Source organism: Mirounga leonina, unplaced genomic scaffold (assembly GCF_011800145.1).
Source record: "Mirounga leonina isolate KUSES-001 unplaced genomic scaffold, KU_Mleo_1.0 Mir_127, whole genome shotgun sequence".
NCBI lineage: Eukaryota > Metazoa > Chordata > Mammalia > Carnivora > Phocidae > Mirounga > Mirounga leonina.
The window spans coordinates 15,578,176-15,599,146 of NW_023270316.1; the positions used below are offsets into that span (position 1 = coordinate 15,578,176).

The 20,971-nt window shown below is 44.4% G+C and overlaps 1 protein-coding gene across 1 annotated transcript; it reads left to right on the top strand.

The window, feature by feature from the left end:
* Nucleotides 1–16,923: 16,923 nt before the first annotated feature.
* Nucleotides 16,924–19,327, top strand: SOX21 (SRY-box transcription factor 21). The gene has a single exon (XM_035003183.1). It carries the CDS (start codon nucleotides 16,924–16,926, stop codon nucleotides 17,752–17,754), a length of 831 nt encoding a protein of 276 aa, XP_034859074.1. The 3' UTR covers nucleotides 17,755–19,327.
* The last annotated feature ends 1,644 nt before the right edge of the window (nucleotides 19,328–20,971 follow it).

Consider the following 20,971-nt stretch of genomic DNA (forward strand, 5'->3'; position numbering starts at 1 on the left):
GACCAAGAAAAGAGAGAGAGACTATAATTATTAAAATCAAGAATAAAAGAGGAGGGGCGCCTGGGTGGCTCAGTTGTTAAGCGTCTGCCTTCGGCTCAGGTCATGATCACAGGGTCCTGGGATCGAGCCCCGCATCGGGCTCCCTGCTCCGCAGGAGGCCTGCTTCTCCCTCTCCCACTCCCCCTGCTTGTGTTCCCTCTCTCGCTGTGTCTCTCTCTGTCAAATAAATAAATAAATAATCTTAAAATTAAAAAAAAAAAGAATAAAAGAGGAACATGACTTCCAACCTAATAGCAGTAATGGATTATAAAGGCAAAAAGAACTGTAAGGGAATACTATAAACAATAGTATGCCAACAAATTAGATGAAATGGAATAAATTTAGAAAGACATAAGAAGTCTTAGAAAGACAAAATCTAGGAAGAAATAGAAAATCTGAGTAGAACCTTTAACAAACATGAGTGAATTAATAATATTAAAACTCCCCACAAAGAAAAGCCCTGGCCCAGATGACTTCACTGCAGACTTCTACCAAACATTTAAATAATTAATACCAGTTCTTCACAAACACTTTCAAAAAACAGAAGAGGGGAAAACACTTCCCAACTCATTCTGTGAGGCTGATATTACTCTGATAATAAAACCAGACAGAGACATCACCAGAAAAGAAAACTATAGATCAATATCTCTTATGAATATAAACACAAAAATCCTCAATAAAATACTAAGGAACTGAATCCAGCAACATATATAAAAGATTATCCATCATGACAAAGTGGTACGTATCCCAGGAAAGCAAATTTGGTTCTACCATCAATGTCATACACTATGTCAATAAAAGAAAGGACAAAGCCATCTGATCATCTCAATAGAGGAAGGAAAAGCATTTGACAATATTCAACACCTCATGTTTAAAAAATAAAAGCCTCAATAAACTACAAAGAAACTTCCTCAACCTGATAAAATGCCTCAGAGCTAAGATTATACTTAACAGTGAAAGACTAAAAACACTCCACATTTGTTCAACCTTGTACTGGAGGTTCTAACCAGGACATTTAGTCATTAAAAAAAAAAAAAATTAGAGGCATCCAAATTCGAAAAGAAGTAAAACTTTCTCTATTTGAAGATGATATGACCTTGTATACTGATAATTCTAAGGAATCCACAAAAAAATATCAGAACTAAAAAATGAGTTCAGAAAGATTGCAGGATATGAGATCAATATACAAAAATTAGTCATATTTCTATACATTATTATCACACAATCTGAAAATTAAGTTAAGTAAGCAACTCAATTTACAATAGTATCAAAAAGCAAAAAGTATGTGGGAATAAATTTAACAAGTTAAACTTCTGTACTAAAAACTACAAAACACTATTGAAACAAAGATCTTAATAAATGAAAAAGCATCCTATGCTCATGTTTCCAAATGCTTAATATTGGTAAGATGGCAAAACTGTGTATCGATCTATAGATTTAACACAATAAACATAGAAATCCCAGCTGGGTTTTTTAGGATCAACAAATTGATCCTAAAACTAATACTTAAATACAAGGGACCCTTAACAACCAAACAATCTTGAAAAAGAACAAGGTTGGAGGACTCACACTCCCCTATTTTAAAAATAACTCTTACAACTCAATAATAATAAGAATAATAAGAAGAATAAGAAGAATAATATTGTCAAGACAGCCCAATTAAAAGGGAGCACAAGAATCTGAATAGACAGGGGCGCCTGGGTGGCTCAGTCGGTTAAGCGACTGCCTTCGGCTCAGGTCATGATCCTGGAGTCCTGGGATCGAGTCCCACATCGGGCTCCTTGCTCGGCTGGGAGTCTGCTTCTCCCTCTGACCCTCCTCCCTCTCATGCTCTCTGTCTCTCATTCTCTCTGTCTCAAATAAATAAATAAATAAAATCTTTAGAAAAAAAAAAAAGAATCTGAATAGACATTTTTTCAAAGATGATATACAATTGATCAAAGAAACATTAAAAAGAAGCTCAAAACTATTAGCTAGCAAGTAAATGCAAATCAAACCATAGTGAAATGCCATTTCATACCAACTATGGTGGCTGGAACCAAAAAGACAGATAAGAACAAAGGTTAGCCAGGAGGATGTGGAAAAATTGGCACCCTCATATACTGCTAATAGGGATTTACAATGCTACAGTTGCTTTGGAAAATAGCTAAACAGTTAGCTAGGACCCTTATTACATTATCATTCTACAGATGAGGAGTTCATCAGAAGGTTACACAGAGAGTTGCCATATCACTAGCAATTCCACTCCTAGGCATAAACAAGAAAAATAAAAGCCTATGTTCACACAAAAACTTCTACATAACTGTTCATGACAATCGTATTCATAATAGCGACATTATAGAAAACAACCTCAATGTCCATCAACTGATCAATGGATAAATAAAATGTAGTTAGCCATACAATGTAATATTATTCGACAATAAAACTGAATAGACCATTTATATATGCTACAACGTAGATGAACCTTGAAAACATGGTGCTTAGTGAAAAGTCCTTCACAAAAGACTACATATTACATGATTATGTGAAATGTCCAGAATGGGCAAATTTGTAGAGACAGAAAGTAGATTAGTGGTTGCTCAGGGCTGAGGGGAGGTGAGGCAGCTGAGGTATAATGCGGCTTGACTGCTAACGAATACAACGTTTCTTTCTTTTTAAAAAAATAACGTTTCGGGGCACCTGGGTGGCTCAGTCGTTAAGCGTCTGCCTTCGGCTCAGGTCATGATCCCAGAGTCCTGGGATCAAGCCCCGCATCGGGCTTCCTGCTCAGCGGGAAGCCTGCTTCTCCCTCTCCCACTCCCCCTGCTTGTGTTCCCTCTCTCGCTGTGTCCCTCTCTGTCAAATAAATAAATAAAATCTTAAAAAAAAAAAAAATAACGTTTCTTTTAGTGATAAAAATGGTCTAAAATTGATTGTTGTAATGGTTGCACAACTCTGTGAATGTACTAAAAAACATCGACTTGCACACTTTCAGTGGGTGAATTGTATGGCACAGTGGAATATATCCTAATAAAGAAGTTTTAAAGAAGTACAATATGACATGACCGTTCAATCTGATGACTGATCCTGGGAGGGATGAGAAAGGGTGTTGAGCATCAAGTGACTACAGACCAGGCAGGGTAAACAAGCCTTACAATGTGCCTTAACATGGAAAACATCCTGTGGGGGAAAAGAGCATGAACAGTTCCAGCCAACTCAACCTCTGAGGGGCTCTGGAGGTTTCTCGGCACTAGACCTAATGTGCAGCCATCTGCCCCGCGCTCTCCCAGGGGAACCAGATACACCTCTGTCTCTACCTTTGATTTGGCCAGTTAACAGATATTTTTCTGAAAAATAACACTTTACCACTCATTTGCATCACCTCATTTCATTCTAATCTTTACAACAACTTCGCAAGTTTGTTAAGATCGGTGGCACTATGACCATTTTGCAGATGATAAGACCGAGGCTCCAAAAATTAAGCTGGAACCCAAGCAGAGAAGGAGCTCAAACACAGAGCATGTGATTCCCGGTTGAGTGTTCCTTACGTTGTGCTGCTCCTACCTGCCTTTTTGATACATACTGTTTATTCTCTATGATAGTGTCCTATTCAGAGTGTTTATAATTAAAAACTCATTCATTGCAGTATGTAGTTTAATTGATGGGCTCTGCTGATGTCAGAAACCACAAAACCACTGATTCATCAGGTTGAGTAGGAGTCCGGTTGGCTATGGAATTTATTAATCCATCTTTGCAGACATTACTAACATTTTCCTTAAGCAACACATCCCCGCAAAGAGATGAAAGTGAAAAGCTCATGGCTAAAGCAAAGGAGGTGGGACCACTCCCAAATAAATGTCATCAAAGTCCTTTGTTACATGTTAATTTTTCAGTAAAGCTTTTGGGTCTTCTAGGGATGTCTTCGGCTGCTACTCTGTTTTGTTTTGTTTTTAACAGTATCATTGTTAGATGTTCAATTGGCTCTCATTAAATAACAGAATACTGTCTCAGGGCAATGAAGATAATTTATTCACATATATTTAAAAATAATAAAACCCCAAATTTAGATTTTAAAAGGAAAGAGAAATGTAATCCTGAATATAATCTCTAAAACAAGGACTATGTTTAGGGACTCTAGAACCTTCCTGACACCAGACAAATATTAACAAGGAATATAAAATATTTGAAGTCTGTGTATTTGTCTTTTGAACTGAGATCTTCTTTTTTTTTTTAAGATTTTATTTATTTATTTATTTGAGAGAGAGAGAGAGAAACAGCATGAGAAGGGAGAGGGTCAGAGGGAGAAGCAGGCTCCCCGCTGAGCTGGGAGCCAGATGTGGGACTTGATCCCAGGATTCCGGGATCATGACCTGAGTCGAAGGCAGTCGCTTAACCAACTGAGCCATCCAGGCACCCTGAACTGAGATCTTCTAATACTCTAGATTTGAAGCATTGGGTTTTTTTTTTTTTTTAATTTTATTCTTATGTTAATCCCCATACATTACATCATTAGTTTTAGATGAAGTGTTCCATGATTCATTGTTTGTGCACAACACCCAGTGCTCCATGAAGCATTGGGTTTTTAAAGAATTTCCTTTAAACCATAATCATACAGATGAAAAGTGGCATATGTGGTCATATAAAGTTTGTCTCTCTCCTGTGGAGAGCAAAGGGTATATGGCTGACTGGCTACTCCCAGAAAATCTGGAAGAGAAAACTTAATTTTCTAGGCAGTGACTGAAAAAACGATGAACTTGTTTTCAGGATTGAAAATGAAGGCCCATTTACTGGGAACCAGAAGGGCTTACAATAGAGTAGTCTCAGCTATGCATAGGGGCTCCTAACTTCTCCATCCTCCCTGCAAAACCATATTTAATGTCATAAGGTTGGTGGGGAGGCGGCTATCAGATACAGAATTTCTCTAGCTATTAAGCCTTCCCTTTGCACTGACAGTCTCCCCCTGCAGGCTTGACCACCTCCGTTTTCCTCCTTTACTTGATAGATTAAGTCTGACTTCTCCAGGTCAAAGGGAACTAAGAAATCTTCAACAGAATCAACTTGAACAGTAGTAGATTGATTTGGCAAGTTCATTATTATCCTCTTGACACTGATGTCCAGATGAAGGCTCTCCTGGTTTTCTATTGTTGAATCACAAGCTGCCCCTAAACTTAGTGGGGTCATAGGGGCATTGCATCCTATCTCATGATTGTGTAGGTCAGGTACCGGGGCAGGGCTCAGCTGGGCAATTCTTCTGTGGCACATGGCTTGACCAAGGTCATGTGGTGGGATTCTGTGGGTGGCTGAGCCACTCCGGAGGATCCAAGACATCATTACTCTAATGGTGGCCCCTCGGCAGTGAAGCCCAGAAGGCTTGAATCAAACGGTCCTGTCTATGAAAGTGTATCTCTAACTAGAGGGTCTCAGAGTAGTTGGAATTTTCACATGGAAGCTCAGGGCTCCCAGAGACCAAGACACCCAGGCGAAAGCTGCAAAGCTTAGAAATCCCACAATAACACTTTTTTTGTGGCCTGTTTGGTCAAGCCAATCACTAAGCCAAGCCTGGATTCACTGGGTGAGTTATTACCACTTCACCTCTCTCTCCATGAAGGAGTAACAGAGAATTTGCTTCAATCTGTCATCTACCATAAAGTCTGTAGTCATTGAGCAGTTTGGTGGAAGCAGCCAATTAAATTTCTATGGCAACACAAAATTAAAGATTCACACATTCAACCCTCAGTCTGCCACCCCAACCCCATGTAGACTTAATTGCAGTAGTTCCTTAAAAGCAGTGCAGTGTGAATGCTCATAGTAACTTTCTTCACCCACCCTCACAAATTTTGCCTCTGAGATCATCACCCTAAGCAGTGCAGAGTCACCCAGTCCTGTCTCAAAGACCCTCGCCTGAGATTCGTGGATAGGGCTTCTCAGTCCCGGCTTGGAACCCCAGACCTCTGCTGGTCTAAGAGCAAAGATAAAAAATATTACCAATTTTCACAGTTTGTGCCATTAAACTATTCTGTACTTATAAATGGAACCAGCATGCTTTGAAAATAATGAAGGATATTATCTACCCAGAATGATTTATTTCATTTCTGGGGTGAGGTGGAGTGAAGTTGTCAGTGGATGTGGGTTATATTTATTAGCTTTTTTTTGGTGACAAAAATAAAACAAAAATACATCTTTGATGTAAAATATCAAACACTATAGAAGTGTACATTAGAACCTGAGTCAGCTCAGGTTGCCATAACAAAATTCCTCAGACAGAGTGGCTTAAACAACAGAATTTTTTTTCCATAGTTCTAGAGGCTAGGAAGTTCAAGGTCAAGATTCCAGCAGGTTCTCTCTCCCTGGCTTGCAGTCAGTGTTTTTGTCCTCACGTTGTCTTTCCTCTGAGTGCACAAAGAGAGAGTGAGCTCACTCACTGGTGTCTTTCTTCCAAGGACACTAATCCTATTGGATCAGGGCCCCACACTTATGACCTTTTTTTAACCTTAATTACTTCTGTAGAGGCCCCAACTCCAAATACAGTCACACTGGGGGTTAGGTCTTCGACATACGAATTTGGAGGCGGGGGGACACAAACTCAGCCCACAGCAGAAATTCAGAACAAACTCTTTAAGTCCCCCTTGACCTGCCCTCTTTCCAAGATTTAAAAGCAGCTTTTGTGATTCAAATGCAGCTTTTGGAAAAAGGTTAATCTTGGCATACCTGTGAGTCTGACACCCTGGATGGAAGGGCTGAGGGTTCACTGCCTCAGGCTCTTAGACTAAAAACTCTATCATTCATGATAAAAGCCTGGAAAAAGCATGTGGTGTTTAGAATGTAGCCAATGAGATGTACAATCACCTTTAAGTGCTTTAAGTATTTCCTTCATTTTATAGAAATATAAAAGTATATGTTGATTTAATCTGACCGTACATTTTCATTTAATAGTCAAGGAACGTCAAGAAACCAGAGGTGAAAACAGCTTCTCCAGATGAAAGCTAAAAGCTGGTGTCCTTGCTACAGACGTGCCCTCGGTTGCAATGTAAGATGAAGAACTTCAATAGTAACCAAGCTTCCTGGCTACAGAAGGCAAGAATGTGGGAGTTTTACTAGGGTTATCAGAGACGTTACCGAGGTCGCCTCATTTCCAGCACGACTCTAGACTTCATTAAATTAATTAATTAAATAACTGATCAAGATTAGCTTCGTAATCCTGTGCCTGAATCATGCAGTTAGGGCCTCAACCCCTCCTTGGCAGTGCGCGCATGGACCTCCAGCGTGGGGCGATTCATTCATTCAGCAATTTATTTCGAGCCTCTTCGGTGCCAGGAGCCTCACTAGGCACTGAGATACAAAGATCCATAAGATACGGTCTCTGCCCTTAGGATGTTTAAAGTGAAGTCAGGGAACACATAATGAGTTAATAGTTGAAATCAAGAGGCGCTGGCATTGGAGTAACAGTTGGGCCGGGCATGGAGAACCGTAAAGCGAAGGGCAGTCAACCCAGCCTCTTGACGCTATGTTTATCAACGAAGCAACTCCAAGTTATTATTAATGAATCAATCCGATCATATTTTCTTGTCAGGTGGTTGCCAGCCTCTTGACTCACTCTCCTGGGTCCTAATAGTAAAGGCAGTATTTTATTAAAAAGCACGCCCTGGGACACAATGAAAGGGCTCTTTACCTCAAGTAAATAAACAAAGACAAATTTTATCAAATACCAGGCTTTGTTTGACAGCAATAGATGTGTTTGCTAGGAAACAATGTACATGCATGGACGTCAAATACTGTTTTAAAAGTGATGTGATCATAGAGTCCGGCCACTCCTGACAACTGACTAGAATGTGAAATCAGAGGCTGATTATGAACAAAAGGGCACGTCAACTAGGAAGTTAGTGTATAGAAACGCTTTCATGCTCAAACAAAGCGTTACAATACAATGCGGTTCTCCAAATACCGGGGCGCGGGGCGGGGTGCGGGGGTGGCGATAAGTCCACTTAGGTCATGAGTCAACTTTTCAGGCAGCTGCAATGACTAGGGGCTGACTGCTATCAGACTAACCATCATTCCTTAATGCTTCTGGATTGCTGCCTTATATCCTCAGTACACTGAAGTCACAAAAATTAGAAGGAGTTAGGTCATTTGCTTGCTTGTGCATTATTTTCCTGTGGCTCTAGAAGAAGGAAAGGGAACATTATGCTGCTGGGGAAAACAAACACTGCGATTTAGGCATGGACCATGTGGAGTGAATGGAGGACTTGTCCTGTCCTCAATACACTGAGCACTGAGGCTGAAACAAGCAGTGACCTTCTCCACAGGTGGTACAGGAAACTAGAGAAAACGAGCCCCACCACCTAGCCCCTAATGGTGCAGGCATAGAGGCTTACAGCTCCTGATGCAAGATGCAGATAGCCAAGTGGCATTAAGACAGGTCAGGGCAAACAGTCTCACATGAAAACCAAGCAGGGCATGAGCAACCGTATTTGGTGAATACCTCTGCCAGGCTGTTAGAGGAATGGAAGATGCAGGAATTTATACCAATGGAGTTATTCTTCCAGTGTGCAGAGTTCATGGACCCAACCAGGTGGGCTTGTTGTTGTTCTAGAGATAAAGACTGGGTGGTTGAACAAACCGTCCAAAGTAAGAAAAGCATAACCAAGCAGAATCCCAGGAAAATGGGATTGGGTGTATGATTGGATGACAGTGGGACCAGGACAGAACTAGATCACTGACAGCCGAAAGTTCTAAAAAGAGTACCATGAGTCCTTTCCCCCACTATGCCATACACAGGTCAGGAAAAACACAAAGAGGCCCACTATCACAACTTCTGTTAAGTAAGGAACTGGGGAGTCTAGACAGCGCAATGAGACAAGAAAAAGGAAATAAAATGTACAAGATTGGAAAGGAAGAAAGAAAACTCTCATTATTCACAGATGATGATTTTGTATGTAGAAAATACAAAAGAACCCCACAAATAAATTACTTGAATTAAAAATGGTTTCACAAGGTTGCCACTTAGAGTCAATATACAAAAATCTATTGTATTTCTGCATACCAACAATAGAATATAAAATTATTTAAAAGATACCATCTTTTTATTTTTTATTTTTTTAATTTTTTATTTTTTTAAGATACCATCTTTTTAAAAAGATATCTTTAAAATATGCTATTTATAATAGCATCAAAAATAGTTTTAAAAACATAGGAATAATGAATGAATAAGAATTCTACTAGAAAACTGTTAGATATCACTCAGATTATTAAAGAACAACAAAATTAAGGGAAGGAAACTAGGCTCGTGGATTCCAAGTGTTAAAATTGTAAAGATGTCAATTCTCCCTAAATCAACCTCAAGAATTACAGCAATCTTAAATAAAAGGCTTTTAAAAAATGTTTGGCTTGGGGTACCTGAGTGGCCGAGTCCGTTAAGCAACTGCCTTCAGCTCAGGTCATGATCCCAGGGTCCTGGGATTGAGCCCCATGTTGGGCTCCCTGCTCAGTGGGGAGTTTGCTTATCCCTCTCCTTCTGCCTCTTTCCCCCAACTTGTGTGTGTGCTCTCTTTCTCTCTGTCTCTCTCAAATAAATAAATAAAATCTTTTTAAAAATGTTTGGGTTTTAGGAGATCTTAAAAGTTCTCATCACAAGAAAAAAAATTTTGTAATTATGATGACAGATGTTAATTAGATTTATGGTGGTGATCATTTCCTAATGTATACAAATACCAAACCATTATATTGTACACTTAAAACCACTATATTGTATACTTAAAACGAATATAATGTTATATGCCAATTATACCTCAAGTTAAAAATAAAAATAATTTAAAAATTTGGGGTTTTTGAAGAATATTTGGAACCTAACAATCTGTTCTAAAATTTATATGGAAATGCAAAGGCCAAGAGTAGCCAAGATACTTCTGAGTAAGAACAAGATGAGAAGCCTTGTTCTGCCAGAATTAGTGCAAATATTAGTGCAGAATTAGTGCAATATTAGTGAAAAAATAGAAAAATTGAATAATAATGAAGCAAAATAAAGAACTCAGAAACCGATTCACATCGGATGGCAAACGTAGCACTAATGAGGAGTATAAAAAAGTAGTCTTTTCAATTAATGGTTCTAGAAAATTGAGTATCCTAATGGGGAAAAAATCAAGCCTCATCGCAATTTCAGATGGATTCTGGAAATGGAGAAAGAGCTCCTATAAGACCAACCCGCCCATAGAGAATAACCATAAACTTGAGACAAAATATAAAAGACAACTTCTCTGAATGCTCAGGAAAAAACCAAAAGGAAACAGAAACACAAAGGGACACACTTGGAAAAGGGGTACAGCACGAGGTATTTCCCATCTTCAGAGCTTTGTGCCTGTAACATTTCTTGCATGTGTACAGTACACATGAATAAGAACACTTCTGGCAGCCAGTACCCATGGTTAAAAACCGGAAACGACCCACATCCTCATCAACAGGAGAGTATAAGCAAATACACTGTGGTATATTTATATCATTGACTATTACATAGCATCTAGGATGAATAAACTCAGCGATATGCAGTAATATTGATCCAAAGAATATAATTAAAACAATTCATTAATAGATATTACATAAAAAGTTAAAATAAAAATGTACTTTTAAAGGATACATAAAGATGAAAAAACATATAGCTATATTTTAAAAAATCAAAGGAATGAAAATTGTTACATTGGGTTAGGGAGGCAAGTACATAGTTCACTGGGGAGATCATTTGGCTTGATAAAGGTTTACTTGCAGATTTTATTTTGAGTGGTGGATTCATTATTACCTTATTAAACAAACAGACCATTGAGGGAGCAATCCAGGGAGCATGTCATAAATTGGGTGGGAATTGCGATTATGCCAACTTTGTGTACTTGGAGTTTACAAAAGAAAGGTCGAGAGGGATGAGGGAAGGAAAGAGGGAAGGAGGGAGGTGGGATGGACAAGGAACATCCCTTATGTTGAGGGAACAGAAAGACTGAGATTAGAGATCACTGGTAGGAGACTCTCTTTTAGCGGCCCTCTACCCCCTGAGAGAGGGTAGAGATTGGGTTCTTTCAGGGTTGCAACTTTGGGGTGCTTGCAGTGGGAAGCCCACAGAGGCTTGCATCTGAGGCTTGCAGCTGAGGCCCAATCTGTGCTGATAATCACAGGAGCCAGCACGGGACTTCGAGAGACTATCTCAGGTGATTGGGGTGCTGCGGTGGGTTTGGAATGCCTTCCTGGGGAGATTGCCACTAGGCACTCCCTCAGAGGAGCGGTGGAGCATGGAGTGAGTCACAGAAGGCCTGAGGATGTAGGTGGAAATTAAGAATCTGTGCCAGGAGGGGGCTGAGTCTTGTGCCGGGTCTCAGAGCGGTGGTGTTGAGGAACATCAGCTTAATTCAAAGGCCATTCCTCCATTTGGGGTTGTAGGACTTTGGGCAGGTTATTCATCTGCTCTGAGGCTTGGTTCCCTCATTGCAAATGGAGGTAGCTGTCACCTTACAGAGCTCTCCTAAAAAGTAAATAAGATAATGTATGTAAAAGGTACGGTATCTTAAGAACTGAATATATGATAGCTATAAAGTGATCCGATCTGCTCAGCAATTGAGCTCGAAAGCAGACCCATCCTTAGACAGGAGACTGAATCTGAGGGGGAGGAACACTCAGGGTGGGGCCATATGGACGCTGGAAGGGGGACAGTAAGACGGGATGTTTGGAAAGCCAAAAGCATGGCTTCTTCACCACCCTGCTGGAACACTTACGGGGTACTCCCTCTCTCAGCTTTGTTCCTTCCTGAAACCAACCAGAGCTCATGTGGTGATGAAATTTAGAAGTAACCCCACCACACCAGAATGCAGTCTCCTCATCTGCGCATGGGTTGGGATGATTTTTCATTACACGGGCCACGGGGTACCGCTGGCTCCCTCACACTTCAAGAACCTCTTGTCCTCAGAGAGGTAAATCTCTCCATTGCTTTGAAGAAAGTCTTGGGATCTGAAATCAGCCCTTTGTGCAGTTGTCTGTCTTGGGTTATTTGCGTTGTCTTTTTTTCCCTTGGGTGTTTTTGGCGGGGAGGAGGGAAGCCGAGAGAGCGCGCTGTTTATTGTTTTGTTTTTCTTGCTCTGTCATCTAGGCACAGCTCCTTTTGGAAAATGCTAGCCTGCGTGAGCACTGCTAAGGAGGGATGAGGAAAGAGGTCTCCATGGTTGATTTGTCTAGTCCCAGTTTCCACGTACAGCAGGAGCAGTGAGGGGAAAGGGACAGACATCTCAAAAAGATGAAAACTTAGCAGGAACCAGTGAAGGGCCATTTGTGCAGCTGGGGTTGGCTCCCGGCGTGCCTGGTCCAAGGCCTCTTTTGTCTCCTCGGCTTTCTGTGGACCCCAGGTTTGGGGTTTGCCCCCTTTTGGGGGGCTGATGGAGAAGAGCTAGGGAGGTCGAGGAGTGGGACTAGAGAACTGTGACGAAGTTCTTTAGCTGTCGCTGCTAGTGTTCCCAGGTGCAAAGACTTAGCCTCTGCACTCTGAAGGCATCATCTTTACTGCCCAGCCACTTTCTTCGGCTCACCTCTTGGTCCCCCACTAGTGCGCTTTCTGTGCCATGGTTCACCACCTCCATGGTGTTCAGAAAATGTGGTGGTGAGCCAGCTTGGTGAAAATCCAGTACGTGAGTGGGGACAGAAAGGATGGAGGAAAATGATTTCGTTCATTCTGATCCCTTGTCTTCCTTTGACACCCAGATATTCTCCCCTCTTTTGTGGAAGAGAAAGAGAAAGAAAGCCAGACGGTCTGGTGTTGCCAAGGTTGGGTTTTGTTTTTTTGTTTTTTTGTTTTTTTAATTCCCCAACAACCTCATTGCTGCCTCCTAGTGAAAGCTTTAGAACTGAAAAAAGCCCACTTACTGGGGAGGACTTCAGGGGGAAAAGAAGAAACTGAATTTACACAGACTCACAAACTTTTTCGGAGAGATTGTCTGCCTCTCAGTTTCTCATGAGACAGATTTGTGATCACGGGTATGACATGGCCACAAGGAAAATACAGAGCCCACACAGACTCTACTGATCAAAAGCCCATCGAACTTATAATTCTCTTTCAGTTTATTTTGCCTTCACTTTTCACTCACACAGACTCTTCTCTCTCTTATATCTTGGTATTTTTCTTCTTTAGATAAAAAAAAAAGAACAAAAATATAACGTCATATCAATTCAAGCATAAGATCTGTGGACTTTAAAACTGAATTTCCATTTTTGACACGTAAGAAAGAGGATGGCATAAAAACTTTGTGAATAGCTCAGCCAGATTCAGAGGAGAGGTGTGAAGGCTGGTTCACAGTATCAGGGCCACCTTGCCTGCCTTTCACTCCCAGCTTAACTGTGAGGGCCCTGCGTTGGCTGGGAAGGGCGTAGGCCAAGACTGTTGATCCCCTGAAAATCGAAATTGAAAAGCAAATCTCTCCTGTTTTGAAATGTGTGAAATTTAATTTGGTGACTAGGCAAACAAACACACAAGGAGCCATTTTCTTTTTAGGTATGGCAAGCACCTTTGTTTTCTACAGTTCACCCTTCTTGGACTTAAGAACTTTCAAATTTGGGTCATTTAATATCACTAAACAGGCAATACTGCACAATTTATAAAACTATATCCAAGGAAGCTTATGTATTTTACTTTTTATAAGACATTGTACAAATAAGCACACATTTCAATGGCATATATGAGCATTTTTCCATGGTAATAATTTATTACAATAGATTTTTAAATGTAAATTTGAAAAGAGTAGATTATAATTTAACTCACCAATATAAATATCTTTTCTCAGTCCTTATCTGTATATGTCAAGATAATTTTTATGATTAGATTCAACTTCATTCACAATGTTTAGTGAATAACAGTTTTTCCAAATCTTGCATCCCCACACATATGTTCTTCATAAGACAGTGTATAATATTTTTGTCTCAAACCTACTATACAAGTTAGGTTGAAAGCTCAGGGATGATAATTTTGTAGTTTATCATCACAAAACAGTATATTTAATATTCTAGTCTATGTAATTACACCTGCTAGTGTTTTAACGTTACTCCACCCAGAGTCTGTGAATGACAGGGTGGCTTTATAGAGCCTGTAAAGGAATATGGTTCTACAGAAATCAGTTCAATTATTTCAGCAATACAAGGACATAACTAATACAAAGTAAACATTTGTAACTGCGATATTGTTAGAAAAACAGACTCCCATACATTTCACTATTGGCTCACATTTCTGTATGTCACAGCAACTACAATGAAAGCAATAATCACTCTTCTTAAAATGAGCAATAAAACAAGCCTAACTTTTAAATAAATCTAATGGCCCCAAACAGTTTTTATTACTACAATCAGTACTCTGTGTCTGTGTGTGTGTGTATGGGATGAACATATACTGCAGGGAAGTCTTAAAAGAGTTAACCACTTACAGAACTTCCTACTTGCACACACCACAAGGCTAGGTCTAATCCTAACTGCCAAAGAAAGAAGACAAGCAAGTTGTCCCTGAAGGACAGGCCAACTTGTGAATAAAACCTCCAGACTGATCATGCTATGAGTGTATTGCAGCATACCAAGAAGTGATAAAAATACGCAAACAAAATCATGCTGTTTTTGCATCATGTCAATTATAAGGAAAAAACTGCTCTTTCTAAAGGAAACTGAGCTTAACAGCATAAAGCTATTTCAGTACAGAGTGATTGGTATGTATTACTTTGTTCTTTCAGAGCGACGTTTGACACTTTCTGATTCTGAATACCTTCACCCTATCTGTGCATTTAAGTCAGACAGTGTTAAGTTAACTGTACCTTAAAGAGATCAGCATAAAGATGGCTCTGTCGACCAGAATAGAAACACAACAAAACACTCAGATTTTTCAAAGAGCTGAACAGTCAGCCAAGGATGCCTATTCTCAGCCTGGGCGAGCTCCTTTCCGAGAAGGTTGCCAAGAGCACGCTCAGTTCCTCCTCAGTTATTTTTCACTTCACTACCTCAGACTGGGTGCGTCACCAGCGCAAGAAAATGCGGGCAGCATCTGTTGCAAGTAACATCTGGACCTCCAAGGAAAATGAGCATTCTTCCTAGGAAAAGTCTCCAACATTTTCTAGAGTGCGTCCCCTCTTCTGCCGTAGTTGGAGAGGCTCTCCTCCTCCTGCGCGCCTCCTTCCTCCGGGCAGAGGATCCCAGAGCCGCGACCAGTGACAGGGTGGCCGGGATGACACCAGGGGTTGCCAACACCAAACAGTGCGCAGACTCCGCGGCGCGCTCCTAGCTCTCCGCTCGCCTCAACCTGCTCTCGAGTGAAGAGGGGTGGGAGGAGGAGTATGGAGGAGGCGGAGGGGATCCAATTTAATTCGCGGTCCTGGGGGTGTGGGAGCAGGAGGAGGCTCCGCTGGTCCCTCCTCCCTCCTGGAGTCTTGGGCTCCACCTCCTCCGCAAGCCCGCAGATATACACACACTCAGTCGCGGCTGGACATGCACACCCAGCGCCGGCTCCGGGCGCGTGCACACGCAGGTAGCCACACTCACCTGAGCCCGTGCACAGGGCTCTTGCCGCCTCGGGAGCGGCGGAGTGGCGGCCTGGGCCAGGAAGGGGCCCACTGTGCTACGGGAGTGGGGGAAGCGGGAGCAGCCCCAGCGCGGACCTGCGAATAGAGGTGATGGCGCGTTTTCCTTAAATCCCCTCCTCCAGCACCTCCGCCCGGCGCCTGCTCGGCTCTGGCCGGAGAAGCCGGGAGAGCGGGGCCCCGGGCGCGGCGCACACGCGGGCGCACGCACCGAGGCGAGCGCGCCAAGAGGGGCGCGGCGGCGCGGGCGCAGGAAACTTGGGCGAAGTTAGTTGCAAGTGCCGGGCGGCGGCCGAGACGAACCGGGAAGGGTCGCGGCGGGTTTCCGGCCCGCGGCAGCGCCGCCTCCACGCCCGGCGCGCTCCGGGAGCCCGAGTCGGCCGGTGCCCCTGGAGGAGCTCAGAGCGAGCGGAGCCGGCATGGCCCGGGGGACTACGGGACGCGGCGCCTCGGCGAGCCGGAAGGATTTTCCCTGAGGCCCAGCGACCCCAGGCTTGCTCAAGCCTCCAGCCTCCTTCCTGGACCGGCAGCCGGAGAGGAAGACCCGCGAGGCAGGTGCTGGGGCGGCAGACATCCCCCCCCCAGAACCCCCAGCCGATTGGGGGTGGGGGGGATTCCCACCAGCGAGCCCTGTGGCGAGTCAGGAAGACCGGCTGGTGCTGCTGTATTTGTATTTATATCCATTGCTGCGCTGTTCCCTTGCTGCGCCCGGACCCTCCTCCGCCTCCCCCTCCTCTTCCTCCTCCGGGGCCACCTCCCCTCCTTCCCCACCCCCATCTGCTACTGTCAAATGAGAAAGTCACCGAGGAGAACCCAAACACTCCAGCCGCCGAGGGCCCCCTTTGGCACTTGGCAGCACGCGGCGGCGGGCTCCTCGGCTCAACTTGGTGGGGTCTTGGCGACGCAACTTTCCGAGCTGCTCTGCATTTAAGAGAGAAAAGACCGAGGAGGAGGAGAGTTCTGCGGGGCAGCGACTACCTGCGGGGAGTTCGCGAGCAAACGCAGCCGGAGAGGAAGGACAAAAAGAAAGCAAAGGGCAAACTGTCACCGTGCGGTGGGGGCACCGCCGAGAAGTTCCTGTGCCCCCGAGAGGATTTTCCCGGGCGATCGGCGGGAGAGACCAGGGAGGCCCGGGGCGCGGCGCGGCCCTGGGCTCGGCCCCCAGCCCCCTCTTCCCGGGCGGGAGCGACGCCGGGGCGCGAAGTGGGGCGCGGCGAGCGCGGGCAGGCCGAACGGGTCCCCGCGGACAGCCAACATTGATTTCCTCCGGGCGGAGGGCGACGGCCCGGGCGGCGGCGGCGGCGGCGGCGGGCTGCAGCCGCGCCACGGCGAGAGCATGTCCAAGCCGGTGGACCACGTCAAGCGGCCCATGAACGCCTTCATGGTGTGGTCACGGGCTCAGCGGCGCAAGATGGCCCAGGAAAACCCCAAGATGCACAACTCAGAGATCAGCAAGCGCCTGGGCGCCGAGTGGAAGCTGCTCACCGAGTCGGAGAAGCGGCCGTTCATCGACGAGGCGAAGCGTCTGCGCGCCATGCACATGAAGGAGCACCCCGACTACAAGTACCGGCCGCGGCGCAAGCCCAAGACGCTGCTCAAGAAGGACAAGTTCGCCTTCCCGGTGCCCTACGGCCTGGGTGGCGTGGCCGACGCCGAGCACCCGGCGCTCAAGGCGGGCGCCGGGCTGCACGCGGGCGCCGGCGGCGGCCTGGTGCCCGAATCGCTGCTCGCCAATCCCGAGAAGGCGGCCGCCGCCGCCGCCGCCGCCGCCGCACGCGTCTTCTTCCCGCAGTCGGCCGCCGCCGCCGCCGCCGCCGCTGCCGCCGCCGCCGCCGGCAGTCCCTACTCGCTGCTCGACTTGGGCTCCAAGATGGCAGAGATCTCGTCGTCGTCGTCCGGCCTCCCGTACGCGTCGTCGCTGGGCTACCCGACCGCGGGCGCCGGCGCCTTCCACGGCGCGGCGGCGGCGGCTGCAGCGGCGGCCGCGGCCGCCGGGGGGCACACGCACTCGCACCCCAGCCCGGGCAACCCGGGCTACATGATCCCGTGCAACTGCAGCGCGTGGCCCAGCCCCGGGCTGCAGCCGCCGCTCGCCTACATCCTGCTGCCGGGCATGGGCAAGCCTCAGCTGGACCCCTACCCCGCGGCCTACGCCGCCGCGCTATGACCCCGCGGGGCCGCCTCGCGAGGACCGCTGTGCACACGTGTACATATGTATAGGTACGAGCTCCGCGGCCGCCCCGTGCGCCCTCCCGCGACGGGGGCCCCGGTTTGTATGTACAGAAGATGTATAGGAGCAGGCAGAGGCAGAGATGCCAGTCGGGGCGCGAGTGGCAGAGCGCGCGAGTGCTCGGGCGAGTGTGCGTGTGGATTCACAGGATCGTTTCAGACCCGCACTGCGGCAGCCCACTTTAGGGAGGGCGGCCGGATCCGACAGCAGTTGATGTTTGCTTTGCACTTCGGAACCTGTTGCGTTTGGGCCCACAGAGGTGGAGGAGTAACTTTTTGACATGTTGGGCTTTGCAGTTTTGTTTGTTGGAAGTTAATTGTCGGTTTTGTTTTTGCTTCTCATTATCTTTTTTTCTCCCCCCTCCCGGTCTGTGTCGCATGCACTCTGTTCCAGTGTTAGGTCTGAAATGGCTGGCACAAGGGAAAAGCTGATCTGTGTCACTGGGTTCTCAGAGCGAGATGGCTCGGAGCGGCCTTGCTCCCTATTTGTACTATTTGACTTTGCAAATCTCTGTTCTCTCAAGCAGAACTCACAGACCGGATCCTTTCTTGACCAGTGACCGGCTCGAATCTGGCCTTTTGTATGTGAGATGATCACGCTTTCTTTTGTTTATCACGTCATATGCAAATGAGAGCAAGAGCTCTTAAGAGCAAGGAATGCAAACAGGAAATATGCGCGAGATGAAAAGTTGTCAATTGGATTTTATCCCTTAGGGAAAAAAAACCCAAAACTGATAACTCTCCCTGAGTCCACTTGCTTGGATTTCTGACACAGTTTACAGAAAAATAAAAGGCACTGTTCCTATTTTCCCCTTATGGCTGAGTTCACCTTAAGATTGTAAATGTGTCTATGTCCGTGAAAACATGGAGTCTGAAAATGTGTTATTTGCGTTGCCCTAAATTTGAGTCGGTTTTAGACTCTAAAGCATTTTGAGCGAATGTCAAAGTTAAGTTTTTAAAAATTGCGGGGCTATTTCAGAATCGCAATTTTATCTAAGATTAAATCAGACTTTTTCGTCTGAGTGGTAATGATATATTTATTATTTAGCAAAACTGAAAAAAAACAGAATTGTTTGACAGATGTCTCTGATTTTCAGCTAGCATTTCTTCACCAACCTGAACCGCTTAAATGTGTTTTGGAGTTCCCTCCCTAATTAGCTTATTTTTTAGATTACCTGCAATTCATTTGCAAATTATGATAAAACACATTTTAGAGAAAAGAACCTCAATTATAGCTTTTTGTTTCTTTTTAAATGTATATATTTTGACTAATGTTTGTGAATGAAGTTGGCTAACATGTATTTAGTTTCATTTTGACTTTATGTAATATAAAGTTTTAAAAAGTTTAAGTATTGGTTTTAACCTTTATGTGTAAATGGTTTTCTTGTGTGATCTTCTAATTTAATATTAGACGTCTAAACTATATCTGTAAATTAGAATCCGACTATCACTCTGTTCATTTTTTTTGAACAAAGAGTTTAAATAAAGCCTGAACCAGGGAAAAGAGAAAATCCTCTATTTCTTGTTGAGTTCCTAACAAGATTTTTATCTGAATTGCCCTTACGTGCCTGGTCCAGGTGAAGTGTAAGGTATCCTCCAAAGGCAGCCTTTGTTTCACTTTTGAATAGATTTACTAGGAAATCTAAATCAAGCCATTGTTATTCAGAGCCAAAAACCTGATTTATCACATTTTTAATCATGAATAGGAAAGAAGATAAAAAAAAAAAAACAACCCAAGTAGTTGTATTATCTTGGGGGGGAAAAAAAGGGCATTCATGAACCAGTAGAACAGAGCCCATTGAAAACATCCAGACGGTTCAAAGCATTTCACGAGTTTCCAGTAACATTTTAAGAGAGGAAAGTTGTCTGACCACTTGATCTTGTTAGTGGGAGAGCCCCACCACTTAAGTCAGTGTAATGTGTTCACGTATCTTTGGCATATTCCTTGTTTACACCTTAAGATTTTATTTGGAAAGCTAATCACTGCTAACGATGATGTACAACTTTTGGCCTCTTTAGGGCTTTATTCTGTCATACTAAATGGCATTAAAATATAATTATTACAAATTCTGCAGGAGAGGGTTGAATTTCCAGGGCTAGACAAGTTTTCACATAAAGGATTTTCATTTTAGAAAGGAGATGACAGGGCACCAGGAAGACTATCAGAGAAAAAAAAAATTAACTGTAGGAAGATCTTGATTTTCTGCCTACCGAGATAGAAATTCTCAAGATACAGGACTCAACTAGTCCTAAACTAGTTTCCCCATTGACAGAGACCATCTCTGAGAGCTGCACGTCTTTATAAGCGACCCAACTCTTTAAAGTCATTGTTTTCCCCCAACGGAATAATATTTTAAAAACCATGAAAAGTTTTGGAAATGTGAGAAATAGGCTCTGCTGGTTTGACCCTGATTCACTAATTAAAACGATCCCTCTCCTGTTATTCCCTGAGCTCCTTGCAATATTATAAGTTAATTCATATGGTTCTGAGCGATTATGCAAAACTAATTTGGACTGTCCAGGGGTAATTATCCCTGACACGGTTAATTAAATCCTTTCAAGGCTTCGTCTTTCCCTTTTGTAGCAGCCCATCACTTCTCAACACGGAACTTCCTGCGGCTTGCTGGAAATCACCCCAGCCCTAAATCTTAGTTACCTCCCTGAGCCTTCCAGCTCGGCCCCACCGGCCCGAAGATTCCCCGCCCCCTCCCACCCCCTCCCTTTTTCCCAAAGATCAGCGCTTTCTGAGAGCAACGCTCCGGAGTGTTGATGAATAAGAAGAGGACTAGTAAGATGAGTAAGGGGAGGGGGAAAGCTGCCGGGGGTGCGCACACAGGGTCACGTCGCCAACAGATTGTGAGGCTGTTTGGTTGTTTGAGTATGTCCACAGGCCCCCCAGGGGTGACTAGTTTATCACCCCTTCGACTCCGGTGTTCTTGCCAACAAGGTGCGTCTGGAGAAAGCCTCCCTCCAAGTTAGACTGTGCAGAAGTAAGTGGGAGCGACTCTAGGGCAAGAGCGTGGAGAAGGAGCTAGGTGTGTGTGTAGAAGTCTGAAAGTGGCCCACAAATGCACAGCTGGGACTAGGCAAAGAGCTGATGCGGGCTTGAGGTCTCTCTATCTCTCTCTACCGCTCTCTCTCTCTTTCTTCTCTCC

Coding starts and splice junctions, on each gene's coding strand:
- SOX21 (XM_035003183.1), top strand. CDS start 16,924: ATGTCCAAGCCGGTGGACCACGTCAAGCGGCCCATGAACGCCTTCATG.